This window comes from Lissotriton helveticus, chromosome 3_1, assembly GCF_964261635.1.
Source record: "Lissotriton helveticus chromosome 3_1, aLisHel1.1, whole genome shotgun sequence".
NCBI classification, from domain to species: domain Eukaryota; kingdom Metazoa; phylum Chordata; class Amphibia; order Caudata; family Salamandridae; genus Lissotriton; species Lissotriton helveticus.
Window position 1 is genome coordinate 731,267,016 of NC_136061.1, and position 24,266 is coordinate 731,291,281.

The window sequence follows — 24,266 nt, forward strand, 5'->3', positions numbered from 1 at the left end:
TCTGTCCCACGTACCAGAACCACAAGCTGGGGAGACAGACGCTTTTTAGTAGCTACCCCCAGGCTGTGGAAGGCTCTTCCTCTGTCGATCAAAACCAGTCCCACTCTCATCATCTTCCGTAAACTCTTGAAAACCTGGTTATTTAATCAATGATTCATCTGGTAGCTTTCCGTCCCAGGCAGTCTGATATGCGCCGAGACACCCTCGGGTATTTGTGCGCAATAAAAATCTCATAAACATAAGCACTAATCATGTCTTCCCTAATGATTGATCTACACCCCCTCACGTGGCGGAGCCAGTGGTTTGCTTTGTTGTGAATAGCTTCCCTACTTTCTTGGTCAGCACTTCTGCTAAGCTTTGGGACTTTGGTCATATATACATCTGATGCTGCACTTCTAGGGGGAATGTAGTGATTTGATGGGATGCCTTGGTCAACACCAGCATTCATTCTTCCTGCCGTTGAGGACATATTACTGCTAACAATTTTATTAGTGTGGGGACTCTCGCGCTTATCTACCTCAGTCCTGGATTTCATGATTTCAGCATAAGTACTGGGGGTGGCCTGCCCCGCTGAAGTATTCTTACTAGAGGGCCTTTGTACTAAACTCCCTCTCGGTCGGGGCCCCCCTCCTAACATGAGAGTAGTAGAAGCAGTTATCCTTTTATTTACGGCTGTGGACAATGACATAGATGTTTGGTGAAATGGGTCATTGGTTTTGTGCACCTCCCTCTTCTGTGTAAGCTCCTTCAGTGCGTTTTTAATGAAGGCCATTTCGCTCTCTAGCTTCTCCATTTTCTGCACTAGTATCCTACTCAAATGGAGGCAATTCGAACAACCCAGAGCCCCAGCGCCACTTGACTCAGGGTCCTGCCACCTTGTACTAGATTATCAAATGGATCGCCTGATTCCCCCTCTAAGACAGAAAATCTATTAGAGCAGTTAATGCCTTTCTCGGATGATGTTTCGTGCGAGTCCCCTTGTGACCTGGTCTCAAGTGTCTTGTTCAGGGTGTTCAGATCATTTGGGCACTCTGCTGGGCCTTCAGAAGCTCTATGGACTTCGCAAATGGGGGGGGGGGGGGGGGGGGGTGTGTATGGGGGCTTTTTGCTAAATATTGCGGGGATCACTTTTTTGCGATGTTGCTTTAGGACGTCAGAGAGGGTCAGAATTTTCAGCACCATTTAAACTAGGGTCCCCAGCTAGTACGTCCTCGCATTCACTTACAAGGTTTTCAATTCTGGCAAGGGCACAGTTAGTGGCTGCATGTAATGCCTTTTTAGATTTTTTCCCTTTTTTAGCGTGGACGAGTGAGGATCCCCCTCCATCGACTTCCTCTTACCCATACTTTTTGCAGCTTGTAGCAACTTAACAAATGAGCCACTCCTCCACCTGTTAACACCCCGGGGAACTACCTCGCTGTAACAATACAGCACAATACAGCGCTCACCCCTTCAAAACCCCACAGTACCTTTGTCCTCAATTCGAAGATCTCTTTGACCAGATGTTAAAGAGGGGGCCCAGCCCTGCCTCTTCCTGCCCCAGACGGGCGCAGGACGGGCCGGCCCTTGGCCCGGGCTTCGCCTGGGCACGCCCGCATGCATCCTGCGCCGCGGGAGGCGCCGCGATGTATTTAAGCGCCTCCAGGTGCTTGTTGATGATGGCCTCACAGAGCGCTGCCCCAGGGAACTCTGGTAAATGAAGGCCGGTTGTAGCGGTGTTCCGGGCGGTGTTGGTTTGTCCTGCAGTGGCGTCACAATGCCCCCGGTGTCAGCTACAGCTCAGCAGGGGCACGCAAGTAAGTTTGATACAATGACAAAGAAGCAGTCCAGCCATAACTGGTAGGTCAGGTCCGGATACTGTTTACTTCCCCAGTCCATCTAGTCATTTTTTTCACCCATCGTGTTGTGACTTTAAGGTCTGTACCAATAATGGGAAAAGTGAAACAACAAGTCCCTGCTCTGCGCCTGCTTCTTAGGGATATCGCTTTGCCCCGCTTGTCGGATCTGGAGAGGGAGCTGATGGACGCGACGCTCTCCGTCGAGGAGGTCGCGGCCACGGTTCGCTCTGTGAGGTCCGGGAAGGCCACGGGTCCGAACGGACTTCCCATCGAACTTTATAAGCTACGTCCAGATGTAATAGCACCATATCTTCGCTCTATGTTTTTGGAGTCGCTAGAAGCTGGTACCCTCCCTTATGACCAACGACTTACATCTATTGTTGTGATCCATAAGGAGGGGAAACCTCGGGATCGTTGCGCGTCGTACAGACCCATCTGTCTCCTGAACGCCGAGCCTAAGATCCTCGCAAAAGTGCTCGCGAATCGCCTGGTAACTGTTGTCTGCGACCTGATCCATCCGGATCAGTCCGGGTTCATTCCGCACCGAAACACGGCACTTAATCTTCGGCGTCTACATGGCGCCCTTGCGAGAGCGTCCTCACTGCGTGAATCGGCCATTTTGGCCACCTTGGACGCCACCATGGAGTTTGATACGTTGGAATGGCCGTGTCTTTGGCCCGTCCTCGCCAAGTTCGGCTTTGGCCCAGTTTTCATTAGTTGGGTGAAGCTACTATACCAGGATCCCTTGGCCCAGGTGGTAGTTAATGGTCGCGTCTCCGGCTCGTTTTCGCTCGGGAGGGGTACTCGCCAGGGGTGCCTGCTGTCCCCGCTTCTTTTTGCCCTTGCCTTGGAACCTTTGGCGGCTTGGCTGCGGTGGGAGCCATCAATGAAGGGTATACGTTGGTCCCCCGATTTCGAAGATAGAGTGTCGCTCTATGCTGATGACATCCTGCTATACCCCACCTCTCCTCGAAAGTCGCTAATAGTGCTATTCGATGTATTGACCTCCTTGGGTAAGAACTCTGGCCTTGTTATTAACTGGTCCAAGTCCTGCGTTTACGTTCTTTCGGGCGAACCTCCTCTCTTGCCGCGTGGGTGCCCGATACAGGTGGTGCAGGAGGGTTTCAAATACTTGGGGGTGTTTATTACCTTGGACCCCGCCGTCCGTTTCGAACGTAACCTGTTGCCGCCGCTTCGGCGCCTGCGGTCCGATGTTGAGGCGTGGCGTAGACTCCCACTATCCCCGCTCGGACGGGCGGCATTATTTAAGATGATGTCCTTGCCCCGATTTCTCTACGCCCTCCAGAATACTTTTGATGCCATCCCGGCTAGTTACTTCCGAGAGGTCGAAAGCTTACAGAGACGGCTGGTGTGGGGTGGGCGGTCCCGCATAGCCCTTGCCAAGTTAACACATCCTTGGTACGACGGTGGGATAGCTCTCCCGGATATCAAGCGCTATTACTGGGCCTCCCAGCTGGGGGCGATTAACCACGGCATGTATGACCCTGTGTCTAACCCCGCGTTCGAAATGGACAGATGGTTACTGCCTGGTGGAGACCACAATAGGGCGCTTTATACGAAATCCGCTGGGAAGACGCTCACTGGCCCCACCAGGATAGCAGTGCAGGTATGGCAGCGCGCCACCGATGCAATGGGATGGAGGGACAGACTCACACGCGCGACCCCTCTCTATGCCTCCGAGAGGCTAGGCTCCCTATGGAAGACGAAAGGTTTTGATCGGTGGGATGTTATTGGTATAGGCAGGGTGAATGATGTATGGACTAAGGACCGGGTCAAAACCTTTGAGGAATTGAGACTGGAGTATGACTTGAGTGACAAGGAGTTTTTTAGGTATGTTCAGGTCCGTCATGCGTTAATGGCGGTTTTTCCCCCGGGCACTATTGTACCGGAGGCTTCGCCGCTTGAGGATCGGGTGCTGGACGGACACGTTCCCGACAGCACGATCTCGCTCATTTACAAGAAGTTGATAAACAATAGGATCGACCTCTTACAGCGACTTAGGGAGGCTTGGATCGGTGATGGCTTGGAGTTGGATGACGAGGATTGGCAGTCGGCCATATCCTCTCCGAAGGAGGTCGCAATTCCGGCCCGCCTCCGGTTTGTACAGCTTAAGATTCTCCACAGGATCTATGTTACCGGTCCACGATTGGTCAGTATGGGTTATGCTTCGGATGGGCTGTGCAGGCGTGGTTGCGGCTTACTGGGCACTTTTCTCCATATACTCTGGGAATGCCCGGTGGTTGTTCGTTTCTGGAATCGAGTGCATGCAGTGATGGAAGAGGTCACGGGTGTCGCGTTGTTGCCTGAGGCTAGACGATGTTTGCTGAATGTCTGGGAACCTAATGATTATGATCTGGCCCAGACTCAGTGGGTGACCCTAGGTAATATGATCGCAAAGAGGGACATCGCCCAGTTGTGGGGTTCCCAGAGGCCCCCCACAGTCTTGGCCTGGAAGGAAAATATGGACTGGTGCATGTTCAGAGAGAAGACGGTGTATGTTGCGCGTGGCAGGCCCCGTAAATGGTGCAAGATTTGGGGTCGTTGGAATTCCTACCGGGGAGACATCTGTACCCCTCCCTTCACGCACTTAGTGGCGGACCCTCCATCCCCTTGACCCGACATTCCTCCCAATGTGTTGCTTGGATTGTCTCCGGATTAGTTCTCTTTCCTCCCATCCCGCAGGGTCACTGTTTGTATTATTTTTTCACGCTGCCCCCCCGCAGGACGCTTCACCATTTGATTGATTGTACTGCCTTGTTGTTTCTTTTTTTTTTCTTTCTTGTTCATGTTGTTACAAATTTCAATAAAAAGAAATATTAAAAAAAAAAGTCCCTGCTCGCCTTGTACTGTTATCTGAAAACAGGACAGATTGACTGTGTCATCTTCTTGACATGGACCTAGTTGGAAGTTCTGCATCCTATTTTCATGGTAACATAGGCATTCCCACACAAGTTTCAGCCTTACTGTGTCTCCTTGTTGAGATAGAGTTCGGTGTCACCATATGGCATACCCTTTATACTTAAACATCTTGAAAAAAATTGAAAAGTAATGGGTAGAATTGTTTGAGCCAAATATGCTCAAATACTTGATTTTCAACTGGGTAAAAATCTGCTTCATCTCATCAGTGTGTTTTCGGAGCATAAGCCAGCATAACCCAAGCACAGGCCTATCAAGTGAAGTCCCTATACCATGCTCCAAAAGCTCCTGTGTCTTATGCACATGTATGTTCTTTAAAAAAACAACAAAAGGAACATTTCTCTATTTTCTGACATTGTTTTCTGTTCACCTGTTTTTTCGATACTCCAAGGCACACATGTATTTTATCAATATTTTTTCCATAATTTACTTCTGGCGTGTTATTACGACTACCTTTTCAAGACAAATTGTGCATACGTAGTGATCTTGCAGTAATTGCATTTTACTATAAATATGAAACTTAATGTGGTCTTCTCCATTGGGCTGGGTGTTGAACAATTAATAATTGTAGAAATGGTATGCTTACTTGAAAAGAGATAGAAACAATGTTTTCCTAATTTCAGAATAAACCCTACCTAGAAGATAATCGGTACATGACGTTGCCTGGGAAGTTTTCGCGAGGCGCTCCTAATGGAGCACATGAAACACATAAAACTGCAGCTTCCCAAGGTGTTCTTCAAGTGAGAAGCGGGCTCGAAGAGAACTATTCACTCAACCTAAGTATGTAATAAAGTACATCAAAGCATATTTAGTGCACATTATACATTTATATAAATACATCTTAAGAATTTCAAATTGAATGTTCAACTTAGAAATCATGGCTTGAATGTAATACCAGTATGCACTGTTTCTTTGAATGTTTGGCTGTACTTTACATCTGTAGCACTACACTCGGGGCCTGATTCAAAATGGTAAACTTAGATCTGAAGTCTAACTTTACACCTAAAGACTTTTACACCTAAAAACTAACTTTACACCTGAAGTCTAAGTTTAGACTTCAGGTCTAAACTTAGACTTCAGGTGTAAAGTTATTCTTTAGGTCTAAAGTTAGTCTTCAGGTCTAAAGTTTTACTTTAAGTCTACATTTAGACTTTCAGTCTAAACTTAGACTTTAGGTCTAAACTTAGACTTTAGGTCTAAGTTTACCTTTGTGTATCGGGCCCTCCGTATTAAGTGTCCTTAATGTATGTATGTACTTATGCTTGTGGGTGATATTTTTTTAGTGCAAACTAGAAGAAAGCCAGTGGACCATTGTACAGCGTTAAAGACTTAATCTAGGTGGCAAGTGCTTGGATCTCAGCTGGGAGGTGGACTATTTACTTTGTTGTGATGGTGTTGTTTAAAGACGTGTCTTCAGCTCTCTCCTAAATTGAATGAAGAGTAGAGGCTAGCCATATGCAATATTTCCACTGATGAAGATATACATATCTTTTTTTAGTTAGGTGAAAATTCTACTGAGAATGGAATGTTTTAAACTAAAAAGAAAAACACTGGAACTCACCAGTTATAGTTACCTCTTGTAACTATACCTAACTATATTTACTGACATAGAGAACTACCATGAACAGTGTTGTCATCAATGATGTCATTTCAAAAGTTGCAGTGATATCAATGATGTAGAGCATGTCATGAGTGATGTAATATGAGGACTGATTACCTGTGCTTGGCGAGGGCGCGAGTTACAGCTACTAGAGATACCCATAACTGATTGAATTCAGTGGTTGTTTTTTAGGTCAAAACGTTAGATTGTCCCTGAAATGTTTACCTAACGATAATGTCACTTAAATCTGTGTTTTTATTTTAATTTCTAAAGTTTTTTAAAATAAAGAAATATTTTATTTCTATTCATAAAATCACCATGCCGCAAATTGCCTGGCTTGCGGCAAGGCCCTGTATCCTACTCTGCAGGCATCCAACCCTCCGCCGATCAGCCTTCTGGCATGACCAGCGTGCAGTTTGTCTTTCACTTTTGGCCTCACTCAGGCAGACTGCAGCCCCCTGGGCTTATTTGTGTAAAAGAAAAGGGGGGGGGCAGGGTGTAGGTGGTACACTGTCCCCTTCCCTGAGCCTTTGCAGCCCTGTGGGGACTCTATCCAGCTGCGCCATATTATTATAATTTTTTTAAGGGGAGTATGTGCGTGCCCCCGAGTGCTGTAATTTTTAATTTGGGGAGGGGAAAGCGCAGCCCCTCTCCAAGACTACAGGGTCCCAGGAACCCCATACCCCATGGCCTTATTTTTTCTTAAGTGAGGGGGGCACACAGGCCCTTTCCTCGAAACTCTTTGGTCCCGTGGACCCCATCCCCTGGACCTTAACTCCTGGACCTTTTGCTTTTTAAGGGGAGGGGATCTGCGGCCCTGGGGGATTGACATTGTCAACGTGTTTGTTACATGTTTATTATGTGTTTAGTACTTTGAAATGCAGCGGCTTCATGTGAGAACTCAATATGTCTTCCGTTTCTAAAATATGGATTGTAAAACCCTGGGTCAACTGCCCCAGAATTTGGAACATGGATTTGCTGATACGAAGAATAATTGTTCCAAATACTGTCTCGTTACTCTTTATTTATGCTGCATATGTAATGCCAATATTCCTGGGTGAAAACAGACTTACAGTCTCTAGTAAATCAAGGCTTTCCTCTATTGTGAATGTTCATTGTTTTGCACGAAATCCATATTGAGTAACAACTGCTAAAGTGTGACTAAATTTGGAAATGGTACTGAATGTAACCAATTATTGATTGGAAAGGTTGCCATAGAATTAAGGTTTAACAAGATATTGCAATTTAAATCAGAACACCAGATGCTTGCAACAAGTGTGTGGGCCCTAGGTATTTAAATAAAAAACTATAATCAGGGGAGGTATATCATCTGTCCTGCTTTCTGTTTTAATTTGCTAAGACACTTGCTCATTTACTCTTTGCTTTTCTATAACTTTATTTTGCTGGTATTTCCTCTTTCCTTCATCCTGTACCTTTCTGCTTTTTGGAATGATTGAAGATTTCGGCAGAAGTGCAAGCGCGCCTTTACTAGGTACTGTATTTGGTGTGGTTAATGATTTGAATTGTCTGTTTGAAGTCATTTTTGTTTAAAATTACAGTGGTGCATTTTAATTTTCTGCCATTACTTTGATTGTTTTTAACCCAAATAATAAGGAATTGCATGAACTTAAAGCCAAGCTTATTTACTAAAATTATGTGATTACTAATGTTTGCTATTAGTTCGTGATTTCTACTGCAGTATCTTTTCCATTTTTAAGTAGGAAAATGCTTTTTTTTAAAGTTTTTGTATTAGATTCCCACTTTTGAAAGTACTTTCAGGCATTAGTGAACGCCTACAGCCCACTGCAAAAGAATGAGAAAGATGACAAGTAACTCTCATGTGTAGTGTAGCTCCTATTTTCCCAATAGGCTCTGCGCATTGGAATAATACCTACAGCAGTAAAGGCCTAGACCAGACGTTAACTAGGTGTACTACTGTCGATACTAGACTTAATTTTTGGGTTTGCCAGCGTAGCTCAGAGTTCGCTAGAAACTTTCTCGAATGTTCAGGAAAGAATTAACTCCCCTGATTAGACAAGAAGGGATTTAGTTTCTGACAACCATAGAACATGACAACTTTGCTCTCCCCTAATCAAGAGTCAATCTCGAGAGTCGTGTGAGCACAAGGCAATTATTTTACTCAGTCAGTACGTGCATTCTTAGTCTCATCAGATTGTAGAGAAAAGGAAGAGACGGGCGTGTTCAATAAAAAGGTGTTATTTATTGATCAGTCTCTTTTCTCGTACAAGAGAAATGGATCGATATTATTGCAATACTTATAGTTAAGTAAAGTGCATACATTAAAAGCAATAGTATAAAATAATACTGTAAAAACATTGATATGGTTTCTGAGCCATATGATGTTTAAAATGATTAAAATATATTTACATACACATATACATTTGACTAAACGTACTCAACTGGTGTTTCTAAATACGCCTACCCCGTGTACCTGACCTAAGTCTAATGCGTGGGCGGGAATAGAAAGTTACAGTTTAAGTTAAGTTTGTTTTTGCCAAGTGAATAACTAAAGAATTCTCTGGGAGGGGTTATTCAGTTCTGTACCTGGAAGTTTAGGATGAATGAGGAATGGTGTCTCTTTCTCTGCTCTCGATATTCCAGGCTGCCTGCGAGGGCTGCCCAGAAACGCCGGTGCTGGGTCTCTCAGCTTGAGATAGCAGCGCGTCTCTCAGCGCGTCAGGAAGGCGGGGCTGCGCCAGCGGGGTCTGCTTCTGCTCTCGGCTTCGGCAAGTATGGCTGCTCCGTCTTGTCACCACGCGTGTGTTTGCATAGGGCAAGATCGGCAATATTTATACCTTAAAGGTGCCGAGATTGACTTAAGGATGGACATAGATACGTCAATAAAGATGTCATACGACTTGCTCGTTAGCACATTCTTTTACTGAAGTTCTCTGTGAAATCAAAACAATGGCCGCACGGATTATCCAGGTTGTCATAGGTTTGATTTGTTATGAGAACGTCGTATGCCTTATCAGGGGCTGGAGGAATGTCGCTTGTCTAATTAGATCTCAAGCGTTATGACCTAATCAGATAACACGTTCCTGTGCCGTAGTGTGACTGCGTCAGATAACGGTATCTGCATCATGGGGGCTGTTCTTGCCTCATGGGCTGACTGTTAGTTAACTTGATAGTTAGTTTAACCAGAATAGGGTCAGGAATAGGGGGATCGATTCAGAACCTATAGGAATACATGACACCCACTCCACGCTAACTATGGTCATATTTACTAATCTATGCATAGTATAACATAGTACAACATACTATAGAGTATAGTGTATACCTTACCACCCCAAAATACATAAATGCATTTCGAAATTTTCAAATATACTGAAAAATTGCAGTCATATATATTGTATGCACTTAAGCTATGAATTAAATGCAAAAGTAAACACGCATTTGTATGCATTATTGCTTATTTGGTATATGAGAAATACACATGAAATGGCTCTTAATATGGCTATACAGAAAGGAAGTTCGAGACCATCTCATCACATAATAAAATATTTGTGAACATCCCAACGGGCAACTTAAGTTTATAAAGTATCTAAAAATAGAAATCTTAGTTCTCTAGGAATAGTTTCTTACTTTAAGCAGAAGATAAGTGTCCCGAAAAATTTGTGAAAAATAATTTGGGGCTGCTAAAAAATTGTTGTCCGTGAACTGGTGGGAAGAATTGTTCATGTGACTTTATTTTTAAAGTTGAAGGCCGAATTCAGGGAACGCCGTGTGCGAGTTTACTCAAAAGTCTCTATTTCTGTTCTGGAGAGAACATCATATCATTCAGGCTTTCGAAAAAACTGTCAACAGCTTCATGGGAAAGTTCCACTAAGTCGGAAATAGGGGTAACCATGCATTCGTGCGCATGATTGTCTGCATTGACATTCTGATTCGCATTGCTGACAGAAGGTCGTACCTGTTCGATGCTGCTTTCATCTTGAACTTCACTACTCTTCAATCGCAGTGGTGAAGATTCCAGGAATGCCGTCATCAGGATTGGTAGCCTTTGAGGGCAGCACAAAGCGTGAACCTTGGTAGGAACCAACAGTGTATCTGCATCCACTGGCGCATCCGATTGTAGCGTCAGACAGGTGTCTAACACGCATTCTTCTCCGCATAGCAGACATCTCAATACAGGTAAAACACATCTTTGCCACATTGGTCGAAATGATAGAAACCAAGTCATGTTCAGGTCTCTAAGCCGGGATAGTCCCAGGATTTTTGATATCCGGTCCCGGTATCCAATGGCTAGGATCGTATCTTCCATTGTCGCGAGAGTTTGATCTGTGACATGGGTTGCCATAACGAAAAATAAGGACTAAGAATAGGATTCCTGCAATTAGTCCCAGGATCAGGGGAAGTCCGCCAAAAATCGAATGGACGAAATCTGGAAAAATACCCAGTATGGCTTTGAATGGTGTTAATGCCATCGAAAATACTGTCTTAAATACCTTTGAGACCCCAGTGGTATCAGAAATATTTAAGATTTCGCTCAGGATTTCCGCGAAATGTACGGGGGAATTAGTTGATAATAATGTATGTATCTCTGCAGTCGTCCTTGCGACTTGTAGATCATACGTTTCTTTTGATGACGTGAGCCTTATAGGCGTCTGAAGAAGCACTGTTTTCATTCTGCTTAAAGTATCTATTCGAATAGAAGTAATTTACAAACTGGGCCATGCCCTTGCCTCCCTGTCTGGAAAGGAGCTGGGGAATAAAGAGCGTCCACAGCACTTGACCTTCGCAGTGGTAGTTACTAGATAAGGAGTCCCGGGCATAAGACTACAACATCTGCGGTCTACAATAAGAATGTAACTCCCATTATAGAGTCTTTGAAAGAATGGTTCTATTTCAGTTGCAGGTGCGCCTTGCTGGTGACATGAAAGGTTGTATGAATTCCCTTCACAGGCTCCGTGCAAACTAATACCGTTACACAGAAGCGTGCCGCTTAGTGACATAGCACAATTGTTGCCACTAAGAATCACTTTCTGTCCTTTATTACTGACACATGCATGTGAATAGGGCAGGTTCCAAGTTGTTTTAAGGTACCCCTTTCCCAATTTCTCGTACATGCCAGCCTGTATATATTTTTGGCAGTATTGAAACCTGAAGGTTGAGATTGGAATATTTATGATTCCGTGTATTATCCATTCACTGACAGGTCGTTCTGACATTGTCATTGGTAATCTTTCTAGTTTTTCAATGCTCAAGATTGTATAATCAGCACCCTTTTGCGCCATACCGATTTGTCTATCAGTAAGGTTAAAGATTTGGAATAGTGACGTTGTGTTGATTAAACGCCAAGGCACATAGCCTGAACGCAGATTTTGTAACGTCCAGCCAAGCTGTACAATAGAACGCAATTGTGACTGACCATGTTGTAATAACAGTAAGTCTTGCGATAATATATCGATTGCTGACGACACAATGCTGTCCAATGAAAAAATTCTGGAGGACAGAGTCATTAACCCATTGTCCACTACAGAAAGTGATTTTTCCAAATTAATACGGTCAATTTCCCGTATTCTTTCTGCTGTCTCAATTTGAGTAACCTTCCAGGCCTCATTGTATGCTGCATATACAGAGTCTGCTATGAAACGCTTTTGACGCTGTTTGCGTGGTCCCATTATGAAATCACGCAAGTCAGCACCATCAGTAAGTAAAGTTAGGTGTTGCTTAATTTCAGGCAGTGTGGAAGTTTGTAGCCATTGAAGGCATAATTTGCCCACACTGTAGGTTGTTATTATCCCTGGGTGATGTCTTTGGGGATATCTAGGGTCTGGCCTGGTCATTTTGAAACCCTGTGTTTTATTCAGGAATCTATCTTGACAGTTATTTGTATCTGTGGGCCAGATCAACCATTGTTTCCAATCAGGATGTGTTCTGTTTTGGTTTAATATATGGTTTACGTCTATCTCTTCATCTGTATCAGAGTTATTGCTAAACATTATTGGCTTTGGAATAGACGGTTTATTTAAATCTTTGATTTTGGCTAATCCAAGACAGGTGGTTTGTTGAAAAGTGTCATTTAAAAATATCATTTGTTCTGGGATCATGCAGGCTCTAAACAAAGCTTCTAAACCTTGTACTTGCCAATCTTTTGTACCCCAAACACTTTTCAAATCAACATTTTTGTCCCAATAATCAAATCCAAAAGTATTCATTTGTTCAAAGAATGAGTCTGAATAAATCAATTTTGTGTTGGTTATCATGGTTTTCATCCCTGTCTTGTTTGACAATTTAAAATAAAATGTTTCAGCATTACTTATGTTAAAACCTGAAAAATATGAATATTTGTCATATACGGTTCTAGAGCTCCCTTTTGGAGGTGTAGCACAATGTTCCCATTGATTATAATTTAAAACATTTCTAGGTTGTGCAGATTTATGTAAAAAATGGTTACCATAATGGTTATAGCAATACATACTATCATAATTTGTAGAACCTTGCAAATAATCATGTTTTGTAAATTTAGCAGACATTACTAAGTCAGACATCATGTTGTTAATGCTTTCGAAGTCCCAATCATCAGCAAATGAGTTTGGTTTTGCAAAATCACTCAAGGAGATCTTGATTTGGTGTGGATATTTCAGGATCTCGACCGGACCATAAATTTCATAGTCAGTGTTGTCCCAGGCTACCCCACCAAGTATCGGATTGGCTGTGAAGTTGGCTGAAGAAAGTTCTGAAGAAAGTTCTCTTTTCTCGACGTGTGAAGATGTGTGTGGTTTGAGGACCAAGTTGATGTTCTGACTTGCTGTGTCCATTTTAGCATATTTTCCCTCAATGAAGCGTCCCAAAGTAAATACCATGATGAGCCAAAGTATGAGGATAAATGCACCAAAACCCACCCAAAATTCAATCCATGGAGAAACCAGATATGTTTCTTTCAGTTGTTTCAAAAGTTCCTTCGCTTTGTCTTTAAAGGATTTTGATGATGGCTGTGTCTTTGATTCACTGAAGTCTTCAGAGGAATCATCGAAGTTGATGAAGTACCCGGATGCAGTTCTGTCAATTGTTCCAATTGCTTCAGAATTTTTGTTTCTTGCATTTTCACTTGGTACTTCATTGTAGATTGGTGTGTCTCTGCTAAATGTTTTTATTTGGGTTGTCAGAGGTCTGAGTTCTATTGCATTGTTGCATAGTCCTTGTTGTTCTTCTGTAGGCGTTTCAAATGTGATGAGCCTCTTCGTTAGGACCTCTGTACTGGTAGCAAACCTTGGTGTTCTGCTACTTATTGGGAGTCCACTTGGCCTACTGTTTGTTATCGGCCACATGTTGTGGTTTTACCAGGTCGATGGATACAACTCAGTTCTCGTTTTTTCCAGCAAGTGGCGGTAGTACAACTGATCTTGTCCCGTTGACAGACAAGACAGGAACTGCTTTTCTGTAGGAAGGCCCAAATTCCTTCTTTACCGCAATCTTTTCCCTGACTAGATCCCCGACTTTTGGAATCCAGACAGGTCTTGCTGGGACAGGTGGTGATTCTTCAGTGGTCGTTGGCTGTTGTTTCAACTGTATGTTGCTCAGGTCTTTTCTTGTTTTGTTTAAGTCCTGCAAAATAGCCAAACGGTCTTTGACATCAAAGGTTTTTTCTTTCACCACTGAAGTCTGACTATCAAGGTCAGAGATAATCATCCTAGTTCCAAATAATAATTCGTACGGACTGAATCCCTTCAGAGAATTTCTTGGCAAGTTATTTAGACTACGTTGGACACTTATTAGATGTTTGACCCACCCAGCTCCCGAACCTAATATCCTTTCCATTATAGATTGCTTTCTGCCTTGGTTTTTTCTTTACACCATCCCGTACCCTCAGGAAGGAAGTGAGAAGATTCCCGCTGGACTGTGCTCATTTGGCCACGTTTCACCCCAGGCTGGTATGCCTGAGTGAAAACAATGGTCAAACGTAACATGCTCTTAGCGTATATGCCATTTAGACTCGCAAATCTTGTATAATAGTCCGGACGTCAGCCGAGTGCTGGTGATCTACATTATAAGTGGAAACTAGCCTGTATATGTTAATCGCAAGCCATTCTTTTTGCTGGTAATATTATCTGCCTTGATACGACGAGGTATTAAACTGTTTCTCTCCCCACTGCGATCTCTGTTGCAGTTTGGGCAGTTTTTTACAAACATGGTGTAGTGCAGGCTCATGCCTGGCCACCAGTACCGTGATTGTAATTCTTCCAGAGAATCTTTTAATTTAAGGTGTCTGAGACCCTCGCCCATGTGTGCGTCTGCGATTAACAAGCTTCTCCTGTCCATGTTTGGAATCACTCTATCCCCCACTCCAGGGATTCGAGCAAAAGGGACGGAGTTCGCATCGATTATGTATGTATAATTGAGTGGATAGTTGATCGGTAACGCTGAGCAGTCGCCTTTTGATGACGTTTTCACCGCCAGCATTGTTTCACCGTCAATGTATTTTAATGTACGCTTTTTTCGATCTACGGGAGCCGGTTTAGTGGCTGCCGCTGCGGCTGCTTCAGCCAATGAATTCCCCACAACGTGAACGCCATCACGCTGATGACTCAGTGAGTGTGTCACGTGAGTCTTTGGTAGTTCTTTTTGTAAAAGAGCTACTTGTTCCCAGAGCAGTTTCTGCTTTATTGGTGCATCTGTGTCATCTTTGTAACCGTTCTGAATCCATGTCTGCAAATCCTTGTTATATGCTTTGACGCAGTAATATGAATCTGACACTATAAGCGTCGGGAATTCGCGATCCGCATTATCTAGCGCCATTTTCAAAGCTATTATTTCAGTTTGTAGTTCTGAATTAGTTTCTACTGAGTGTGATTTTGTTAATAGAGGTCTTAGTTTACCTCCGCGCCACACTTCTTTTGTAATCTCACATGTGGGGTTGTATGCATGTTCTCCCCAAACGGAGGGTTGAGCATGTCCGTCTGTATAGATTACACAGGCGTAGTGTCGTAGAGGAAGAATGTCGATTGGCAGAGGATACGTCTTTTCATATTTTAGATTTTTTAATTCCTCTAGTTCTGGATCAAAGTAGTAGTATACTTTGTCCGTTGTGATTGAATTCACCCATTGTATCCATTCCGGATTCAATGTTGTTGTTGGTAAATTACAAGGTGTTGTTAGTGCTTCAAAGGCTGATTCTGCTGTTCTGACTGTGATATGTCTACCGTCAGCTATGTCTTTTTCTCTAGCTATTGCGGTTTGAACTGCACGAATGATTTTTTCTGTATTACTGAATTTCTGTTCAGCTTCTGTGTACAAGTGTGATTTGAATGCAATTGGTACCTTTTCTCCTTCATTAGAAGTCAGGTATGTGAATCCGCATCTCCCTGGGATGACTCGAATCACAAGATTGCGTGTGTTATCACGTGTTTCTAATTTTGTTTTAATTAGCATGTCTGAAAATTTCTGTGTGTGTTTGAGTCCAACTGGATCTTTTAAAGTCTGGTTTAATTAGATCATAAAGGGGTTTGACCCTTTCTGCGTAATTTGCAATGTATGTTCTTCCGAAATTTAGGAAACCTAGAATCGACTGTAAGTTTTTTAGTGTTCTAGGCGCTTGGATTACGGCACATTTTCTAGGAAATTGTCTGCCAGGCTTTTGCCTTCACTTGATAACTCATATCCTAAGAATAGGACCGTCAGATGGGCAATTCTGGACTTTTTAAAGTTGAATTTGTAACCCTCTGCTGCGAACCCAAGTATTATGGTGTTCACTCTTTTCAAGTGAGTATCCAAGTCATCATCTGTTAAGTAAATGTCATCGACATAAGATAATGCTTCATCATCATATAGTTGTAGTAATTCTTTTACTCTCGCTGAGAATACCCTCGGGCTGTTCTTGTACCCCTGGGCTAACCGACAGAATTGTTTTTGAGTGCCATTTACTGAGAATGCAGTTAGATATCTGCTCTCTGGTGCTATGTTTTGACAAAAGAATCCATTGGAGATGTCCAAGGTTGTTTTGTATTTTTTGCGCACTATGTTATTCATTAGTGCAGCACTGTGTGAGTTTTGCACTGCAAAGGTTTTGCAACATGTGTTAAGGTGTCGGTAATCCAAAACTAGACGATATGAATTGTCTGGTTTGGAGACCGGAAACAAAGGGTTGTTCATTTGTGAGGTGCAAGTTTCAATCACCCCCTGGTATTCTAGCTGATCTAGTATTTCATTTACTTGTTTTTTAGCTTCTTGCTTAATTGGGTACTGCCTTTGTGCAGTAGGTTGTGATTTTAACTGGATTTTGTGAGGAGGAGAATCCTCATCCCATCCTACATGATTTTTATATAAAGCAGGTGCTAGAGCCACTGCCCACTTTCTAGCAAGTGTATATTTTTTATGAATCGGGATATGATTCGAGAAGGCAGGCATAATTACTTCTTCGCCATGAGGGCACTCCCTGACAAACTCTTGTGGCCAGTCTTTTTCAGCTAGTAGGATATCATAGCCCTTGGAGAGATTATCCCAAAATAGTCCCCTTATTTTCCTAGTCTTATCTCCCTCTATACGTAATGTTATCTCGTATATCTTGTGGGGCTTGCTAACTCTGGTGTCTGCAGTTTCCACTTGAAGGTATTCATTCGTGTCCACTGTCTCCAGATGATTCATAAGGACTTTGCGAGCTATGCTCACCTCTGCTGCGCTGTCTAGCATTGTCTGAGCCCATTCTCCGTTTTTCAGTTGTGTCCTCAGTATTCTCGGCATTTTTAACTACCTTGATACTGGCTACCTTCTTTTTTGGAAATTGTAATTTCTTTTTTAGCTGAGCAAGTTCCTTGTCTTTGGACTTGGCGTGCTCTTCTGATTGTCCTCTTCTTTCCGATTTCTGCGAGGAAGTCTGAAAAGATTGAGAGGGACGTGTATCAATGTCTTGATATCTATCAGGTTTTTTAATATTATCCCTATTTCTAAGGTTATATCTATTCCCAGAGGGGTCACTCTGCGGTGACCTCTGTCTTTGGTTTGGAGATTTCTCTCTTCGCCTGGGAGACCTCCCTCGGGACTGGAATTTCTTTTCTTTAGGATTGGATTGTTTGTTTCCATCCCAGTTCTTTTTTGGTGAATTATTATTAAAAAGTATTTTTTCTGGACTTGTAGTCAGTTGCGGTTTTACTGGTATTCCACCTAGACTATCTCTGCCTAGTTCTTCATAGGATTTTTCTATGATTCTGGCAATTTCAGCTGGTTGGTCTGCTATATCTGTCTCTTTTAACCTCTGGCGGATCGCCACGTTTGCTGCCTCACCTTTTATGTTGGCTAATAATATAGCCGAGACCTGCTTGAAGTCTTTTAGTAATTTCATACCAAGAGTTAAAGCAGGTTCTGGACCGTATTCATCTTGAATTTGTTTTAGCACATCTGGTATTACCGAAATCGATGGAACACCGTGCGTTTTTGTGTAGATGGAAGCAAAGACTGTACCCCAAGTGTCACAGTCCTCAATGTGTGGTGCGATTCCCATTGGGAGACATATAGTCAGAATCCTGTGTTTTTCTAATGGGGTGGTGTCAGGAAACACCGCCTCTATTTGGGTGATTTTCTGTGCCAACCAGAATGGTATCTGTTCCCGTTTAGCTGGAACCTTACCTAGGCAGGATTGGATGTTCTGTGGTGTAATTTTATTTGTGTTCCCCTGGTGAGGGGTCAGCTGTGGAAGTTTAATCGCTGGCTGAATTGTTGAAGTCCGCATTACATACTGGACTAATTGTCTATTAATTTTTAGTAATTGTTTTAGCTGTATTAACAGCTCAGCTGCAGTCATCCTATCGATGTCTGGATGTGGTGTGTATCCGGCTAAGACCGGCCACGTTGCTCCTGGTCTACCTAAAGGACCGAGCCTTGTAATGTGATTGTTATGTATTAGGGCGCCATCAAATAAGAGCAAATGCTCTTGGAATTTGAGTGGTACTTCCACCTCCTCGAAAGGAGTGTACGTTTCAGGAGGTTCCTCTACTTTGTAATAGTGGAAGTACTTTGTTACAGCATTTGCTGCTGGAAAATGTATCCATGAATAGTATACCTCTGTCTGCCGATATTCGTGTGCCTCGATTACGAATATGACTGTGCCACCTCTAGGTGTCAGTCCATTTTCTATAAGTTTTAAGGTTATAGATCTCCTTTTAATGACCGGAATGAGTGTTATATTCGGGTCTGCTGCTTGCATGGTAGCATCAGCATCTGCGAGTTCAGTTGCTAATCTAACTGCCTCTCTTTCATCATCACTCTCTGCCATTTTACAGACAGGATGGTATTATGTTTGTTTGCAGATCAGGTTTCTTTATGGAAACAGAGATTAGATGCACAATATTTTGGGACTGTTTTTATCCTTCAACGTTGACTATACCAAGAACCATACATAGGAGTTCCCTCCTGCGAGGTTTTGGAGGATATTACCTTTCACCCACTCCAGACGTCTTTGGAGTATAATGGGAAAAGGGGTCTGAGTGAGAAAGCACGACTGAGTTACTCTAAATGTCTTACGTTAGTTTTATCGCCCTTTCCAAACACGTTGGGCGCCATGTAGTGTAGCTCCTATTTTCCCAATAGGCTCTGCGCATTGGAATAATACCTACAGCAGTAAAGGCCTAGACCAGACGTTAACTAGGTCTACTACTGTCGATACTAGACTTAATTTTTGGGTTTGCCAGCGTAGCTCAGAGTTCGCTAGAAACTTTCTCGAATGTTCAGGAAAGAATTAACTCCCCTGATTAGACAAGAAGGGATTTAGTTTCTGACAACCATAGAACATGACAACTTTGCTCTCCCCTAATCAAGAGTCAATCTCGAGAGTCGTGTGAGCACAAGGCAATTATTTTACTCAGTCAGTACGTGCATTCTTAGTCTCATCAGATTGTAGAGAAAAGGAAGAGACGGGCGTGTTCAATAAAAAGGTGTTATTTATTGATCAGTCTCTTTTCTCGTACAAGAGAAATGGATCGATATTATTGCAATACTTATAGTTAAGTAAAGTGCATACATTAAAAGCAATAGTATAAAATAATACTGTAAAAACATTGATATGGTTTCTGAGCCATATGATGTTTAAAATGATTAAAATATATTTACATACACATATACATTTGACTAAACGTACTCAACTGGTGTTTCTAAATACGCCTACCCCGTGTACCTGACCTAAGTCTAATGCGTGGGCGGGAATAGAAAGTTACAGTTTAAGTTAAGTTTGTTTTTGCCAAGTGAATAACTAAAGAATTCTCTGGGAGGGGTTATTCAGTTCTGTACCTGGAAGTTTAGGATGAATGAGGAATGGTGTCTCTTTCTCTGCTCTCGATATTCCAGGCTGCCTGCGAGGGCTGCCCAGAAACGCCGGTGCTGGGTCTCTCGGCTTGAGATAGCAGCGCGTCAGGAAGGCGGGGCTGCGCCAGCGGGGTCTGCTTCTGCTCTCGGCTTCGGCAAGTATGGCTGCTCCGTCTTGTCACCACGCGTGTGTTTGCATAGGGCAAGATCGGCAATATTTATACCTTAAAGGTGCCGAGATTGACGTAAGGATGGACATAGATACGTCAATAAAGATGTCATACGACTTGCTCGTTAGCACATTCTTTTACTGAAGTTCTCTGTGAAATCAAAACAATGGCCGCACGGATTTTCCAGGTTGTCATAGGTTTGATTTGTTATGAGAACGTCGTATGCCTTATCAGGGGCTGGAGGAATGTCGCTTGTCTAATTAGATCTCAAGCGTTATGACCTAATCAGATAACACGTTCCTGTGCCGTAGTGTGACTGCGTCAGATAACGGTATCTGCATCATGGGGGCTGTTCTTGCCTCATGGGCTGACTGTTAGTTAACTTGATAGTTAGTTTAACCAGAATAGGGTCAGGAATAGGGGGATCGATTCAGAACCTATAGGAATACATGACACATGCATACATCATGCCCCACACGGGGCGGGGCGTTCATTTCTGCTGTTGAAGCCATTAGATCACTGCACCCTACTCCAGGCACTCTTGAAGCTGATGGTTTGGTACCTCCCTTTTCTGTGCTTTCATAGAACCGATATCAATGTATTACAGATATCAATTTCTCTGTGTCAAATATGTCTTTTGATGAACGGACACACATTAAGGGTCTCTCAAAAACTCTCAGTTGAACAAGTAAGACCCTGTCGGTTATTTGTACGTCAAAACCATTGTTGTTTCTGCCTCGCAACAGATCAACTGATTCAACTAGCGGGAGCCTTTACTTTAAGAATTCTAATCATGTACAGAGTTGAGCGCTTTATGGCTCACCCATTTCTAGTCAATGCATGAACTGTAGGATCTCATTTTGGTTTTACTCAGTTGCTGGCTTCAGTGCCAGTGCTGTTTTTTTCTCAGTTGCTGTCATGGACAGAGGGTCTGCTTTTTCCTTTACAAGCTATTCTGAGTGCTTGGCAAGGTATGAGCTGGAGCTCCGGAGCACCAGGTTGAGAGTAAACCTTGTGAGGCATAAAATGGGAACACTACATCCTAACCGTAACATCTGTGGTGCTATCATCATTTTACGTTGTGGCAGGGAATAGTTTGGACTAGTTTTACGGAAGACTCAAGCTCTCTGGACCCCCTACGATTTAAGCTGTGCTCCATTTCAGTATGCAAGGTCATTGGCAGCCATTTTACTCTGGCGTTTTGCTTGATTGTTTTTTAAATTCTAGTTTGAAGAAGGTAGAGCGCGCGTGGCATGGTCTGTTCCTAATGAATACTCAGGCGGCATCATCTGGGTATATTATTATACTAAATCTTTATGACATGGTAGAGAAAAGAGAAGAGACTGACCTTTATGTCAGCTATTCCTAACCTGTTTATAGGATGCACCAGTAGGAAAACCAATGCTTTCTCAATGTATGCACGGCTGACCATTGTCTTTGGCTTAATATTTAGTAGTGAGCAATAAGGGCAAGACTTATAGACAGGAAGTATCGGGGGTAAAAGTAAAACAGTGGCATGTTTATATGTATAAAATCTGATCATTTATTTAACTACTAAATACAAAAATATTAAAGGGAAAACAAAGTGTGGAGTTAAATGCCCAACCATTCCAAAGAAGGTCTTTGACAGCAGCCATTAAAAGGAGCTCATTACTAGTTCATCAAAAAAGGTAAACTAGTCATGACTTTATCATTTTAGAAGAATGTCAGACGTTTTCACTGGACCTAGTCTCTTTCTTGGAGAAATAAGTTAAGCAATGAGATGTGTCCCCTGGTCCTTATCTGAAAATAGTTTCACATGGCTGGGTATGCACATTGGCTATTGCATTAAAGAAGACAATGAATGTAGAAAGTGCTCACTGCAACAGAATGTGTATCTGTATGGCTTATGCTAAATGCAACATATAGTGCACTGAGTGCTGCTGGCAGCAGTTCACTCTTTGTGCATTTCATGGAGCTTCTCTCTTTCCTTAAGACAGGGTTGCTAGGCTGAGGCTCAGCTACCCTCCCGGACCTTGGATAAAGCTTGAACAACCTGTGGTAAACACGTTTGCAAGTGCTCAAAGAGCTCCACCTTATGAGTGGTGTTTGAGCAATCCACTGACATTGAATCTTCATTAAGTCAGTGCAGGCACTCCTCCACCTTGGTCTTTTTATATATGGCTAGACTTGCTGTCAGACTGTGTAGGGGAACTGCAAGAACCATGCTTAACTGTTCTGATCTTCATGTTTGGTGAGTAAAAAAGAAAATGGAGGCACCACATCTGTAGCAACTAACCCCTTTCCTTAAATGGGCGTATTTGAAAACTGATGAATTCTCTTATAACTTCACGAGTAGCAAATACACGGGCAGATCAGATGGGTGACTGCCCCTTAAATAGATGAAGAGAAAGCTTCATGTGTATAAGAACTCTTTTCAGCTGAAAGTGTGACATGAATGCATCAACGGACGTAAGGGTTCTCTGATGGATCCTAAATTGGGTTGTTTTTCTGCTGGCTTGGGTAGATTATAACTTCTATATTCCTGATATGATCACATACATAAGCCACCCATCTCAAAATCAACGCAGCTTCAATTCTGCTGAGCTACAATTCAGATATCTCTGATATTCATTGAAATATTGAGTTAATGAAAGTTGCAAATCATCCTCCATCAGACATTTGAATGAAATAAGGTGTGGGAATTTACTGTTTAGTGCCATAGCAATGTTTTGTATCTTTTGTCTTGTTAGCTGTATTGATTTGGATTTACTGAACTCAAAACCCCAATAATTAAAGATTGCTATATCTCTTTTCTGTGCAAACGTGCTCAACTATTGTGTGAAATAATTAATTTTCTACTTCTCAAACTTGTTGTGACTGTGTTTGCTACAGGCTTAGAGGCAACGGGGTCTGTTGCATTGAAAGACGCCTTTTATACTGTTTGCTGGCGAGGCATACCATTTGAAGAACTCGAGATTGCCATAGGCAGACTCTATACCGAAAATCAACTGCAGTGGTAGAATACACATGTTAATATACATATACAGAATAATATAACCTAATGATTGAAAAGCTCGTTCGATTATTGATAGTTGTATTTCTTGATTTATAGACCTCGTACAACATCTGCGAAAGGCATTTATAATAGATCAGTGTTTGGGAAGCTTTGGCGATCTGTTTGAACTGGGCAGAGAAGACAATACATGTTTACCATTTTTTGTGTACCTCTGGTTTTTAGCACCTGCCTCTATAATCGAGATCGTTGTTTTTTAGCTGTTTGGGTCCATTTTTGTGTATTATGATGTGACAGCAAAGCTTATCGCTGATGGTCTAAAGCCTTGTTTTCATGGGGAGGAGCTGTGGTATGATCAGCTCTCTACTGATATTCGAAACTCTAACCTCTTAGTGTGAACATCAAGACTATAGCCCAGTTGGTCAGCCAGTGGAGAAGTATTTGGTACTTAAAAATCTGCATCAGTTCGTATTATATGTATCATGGAAGAGGAAAAGAAGCTGATTCATTGGTAAAGACATTTCTTCATTTGATGTACACGTTTCCGTTGTATTGTACAAGCCTCTCTGATCTATGTGTGCCCTAGCTGCGTTTGTCCAGAAAACCCTTGTCAAACAACATCTGCCTGTTCAGACTTGTAGCTATTGGTAGTAGCTTGTGTATTGCACAAGATGTAGCGAGCATAGACTTGTTTAGGCTTGTTCAGTACATAGATCCTGCCACTGAAGTACATAAGATTGAAGAGCATCAGTCCTAACACAGCACTTGCACTGTCATTACGGAATGTTGCTACCCTGACTCTCATTAAAAACAATCTATGGAATCTTTCTAATATACATAATTAGGTTTGATGGTATGTGCATAAATCCACTGTGAAGGAATTAATTTCTAATAATTTGTCACGTATGTATAAGCACACACACACACACACTCGGGTACACACAATTTAAGATTTTTGCTCTACTATTAAAAGACATGTTTTATTTGCACATGTTGCTTTCTTATCCATGCTTTTCCTATTTGCTGGCTTGACCAGGTGCTACTTCTCAAGTATGTGAATTACATTCCCAACCACGTCAGTACTGACCATGTGTTAGTAAAGGGTCTGCATCTCATCTTGCCCCTTCCCCTCGAGAAAGCAGTGCAGGTACCTTAGTTCCCTGTTTTACGCTGAGCAACATGTAGTGGAAAGTACTTCAGTGTTGTGGCATGTGGCTTCCTGCTCCACACATCAGATTTTATCAATCCCAAATTCAATCTTTACTCCGCTTCCCACAAGATGCTTCCTTGCCATTGTCAATTGCAAATATGCCTCTTTTTCATTATACCAGTGTCTGTAGCTGACCTGCTGGTTCTGTCCCATTTTGTACTGGAATACCACTGTGGTCTATTCAGCATTCGCTGGCTGTGGCAGATGTGTGACAAAGATGACGGGTCCACCCCATAGCAACTAATTGACTTTGTTAGAG

At 42.6% G+C, this 24,266-nt stretch overlaps 1 protein-coding gene across 15 annotated transcripts in view; it reads left to right on the forward strand.

The window, feature by feature from the left end:
* The window catches only part of PPFIBP2 (PPFIB scaffold protein 2), a 1,415,596-nt gene that overhangs the window by 1,155,728 nt on the left and 235,602 nt on the right, over window positions 1–24,266 (forward strand). For 8 of the 15 annotated variants that reach the window (XM_078680881.1, XM_078680882.1, XM_078680883.1 and 5 more), the window contains 2 exons: window positions 5,399–5,555; window positions 7,835–7,867. In XM_078680881.1, the coding sequence (XP_078537007.1) occupies window positions 5,399–5,555; window positions 7,835–7,867 (190 nt within the window). The remainder of the gene's footprint in view (window positions 1–5,398; window positions 5,556–7,834; window positions 7,868–24,266) is intronic. The other 7 variants (XM_078680889.1, XM_078680890.1, XM_078680886.1 and 4 more) reach the window with 1 other exon arrangement.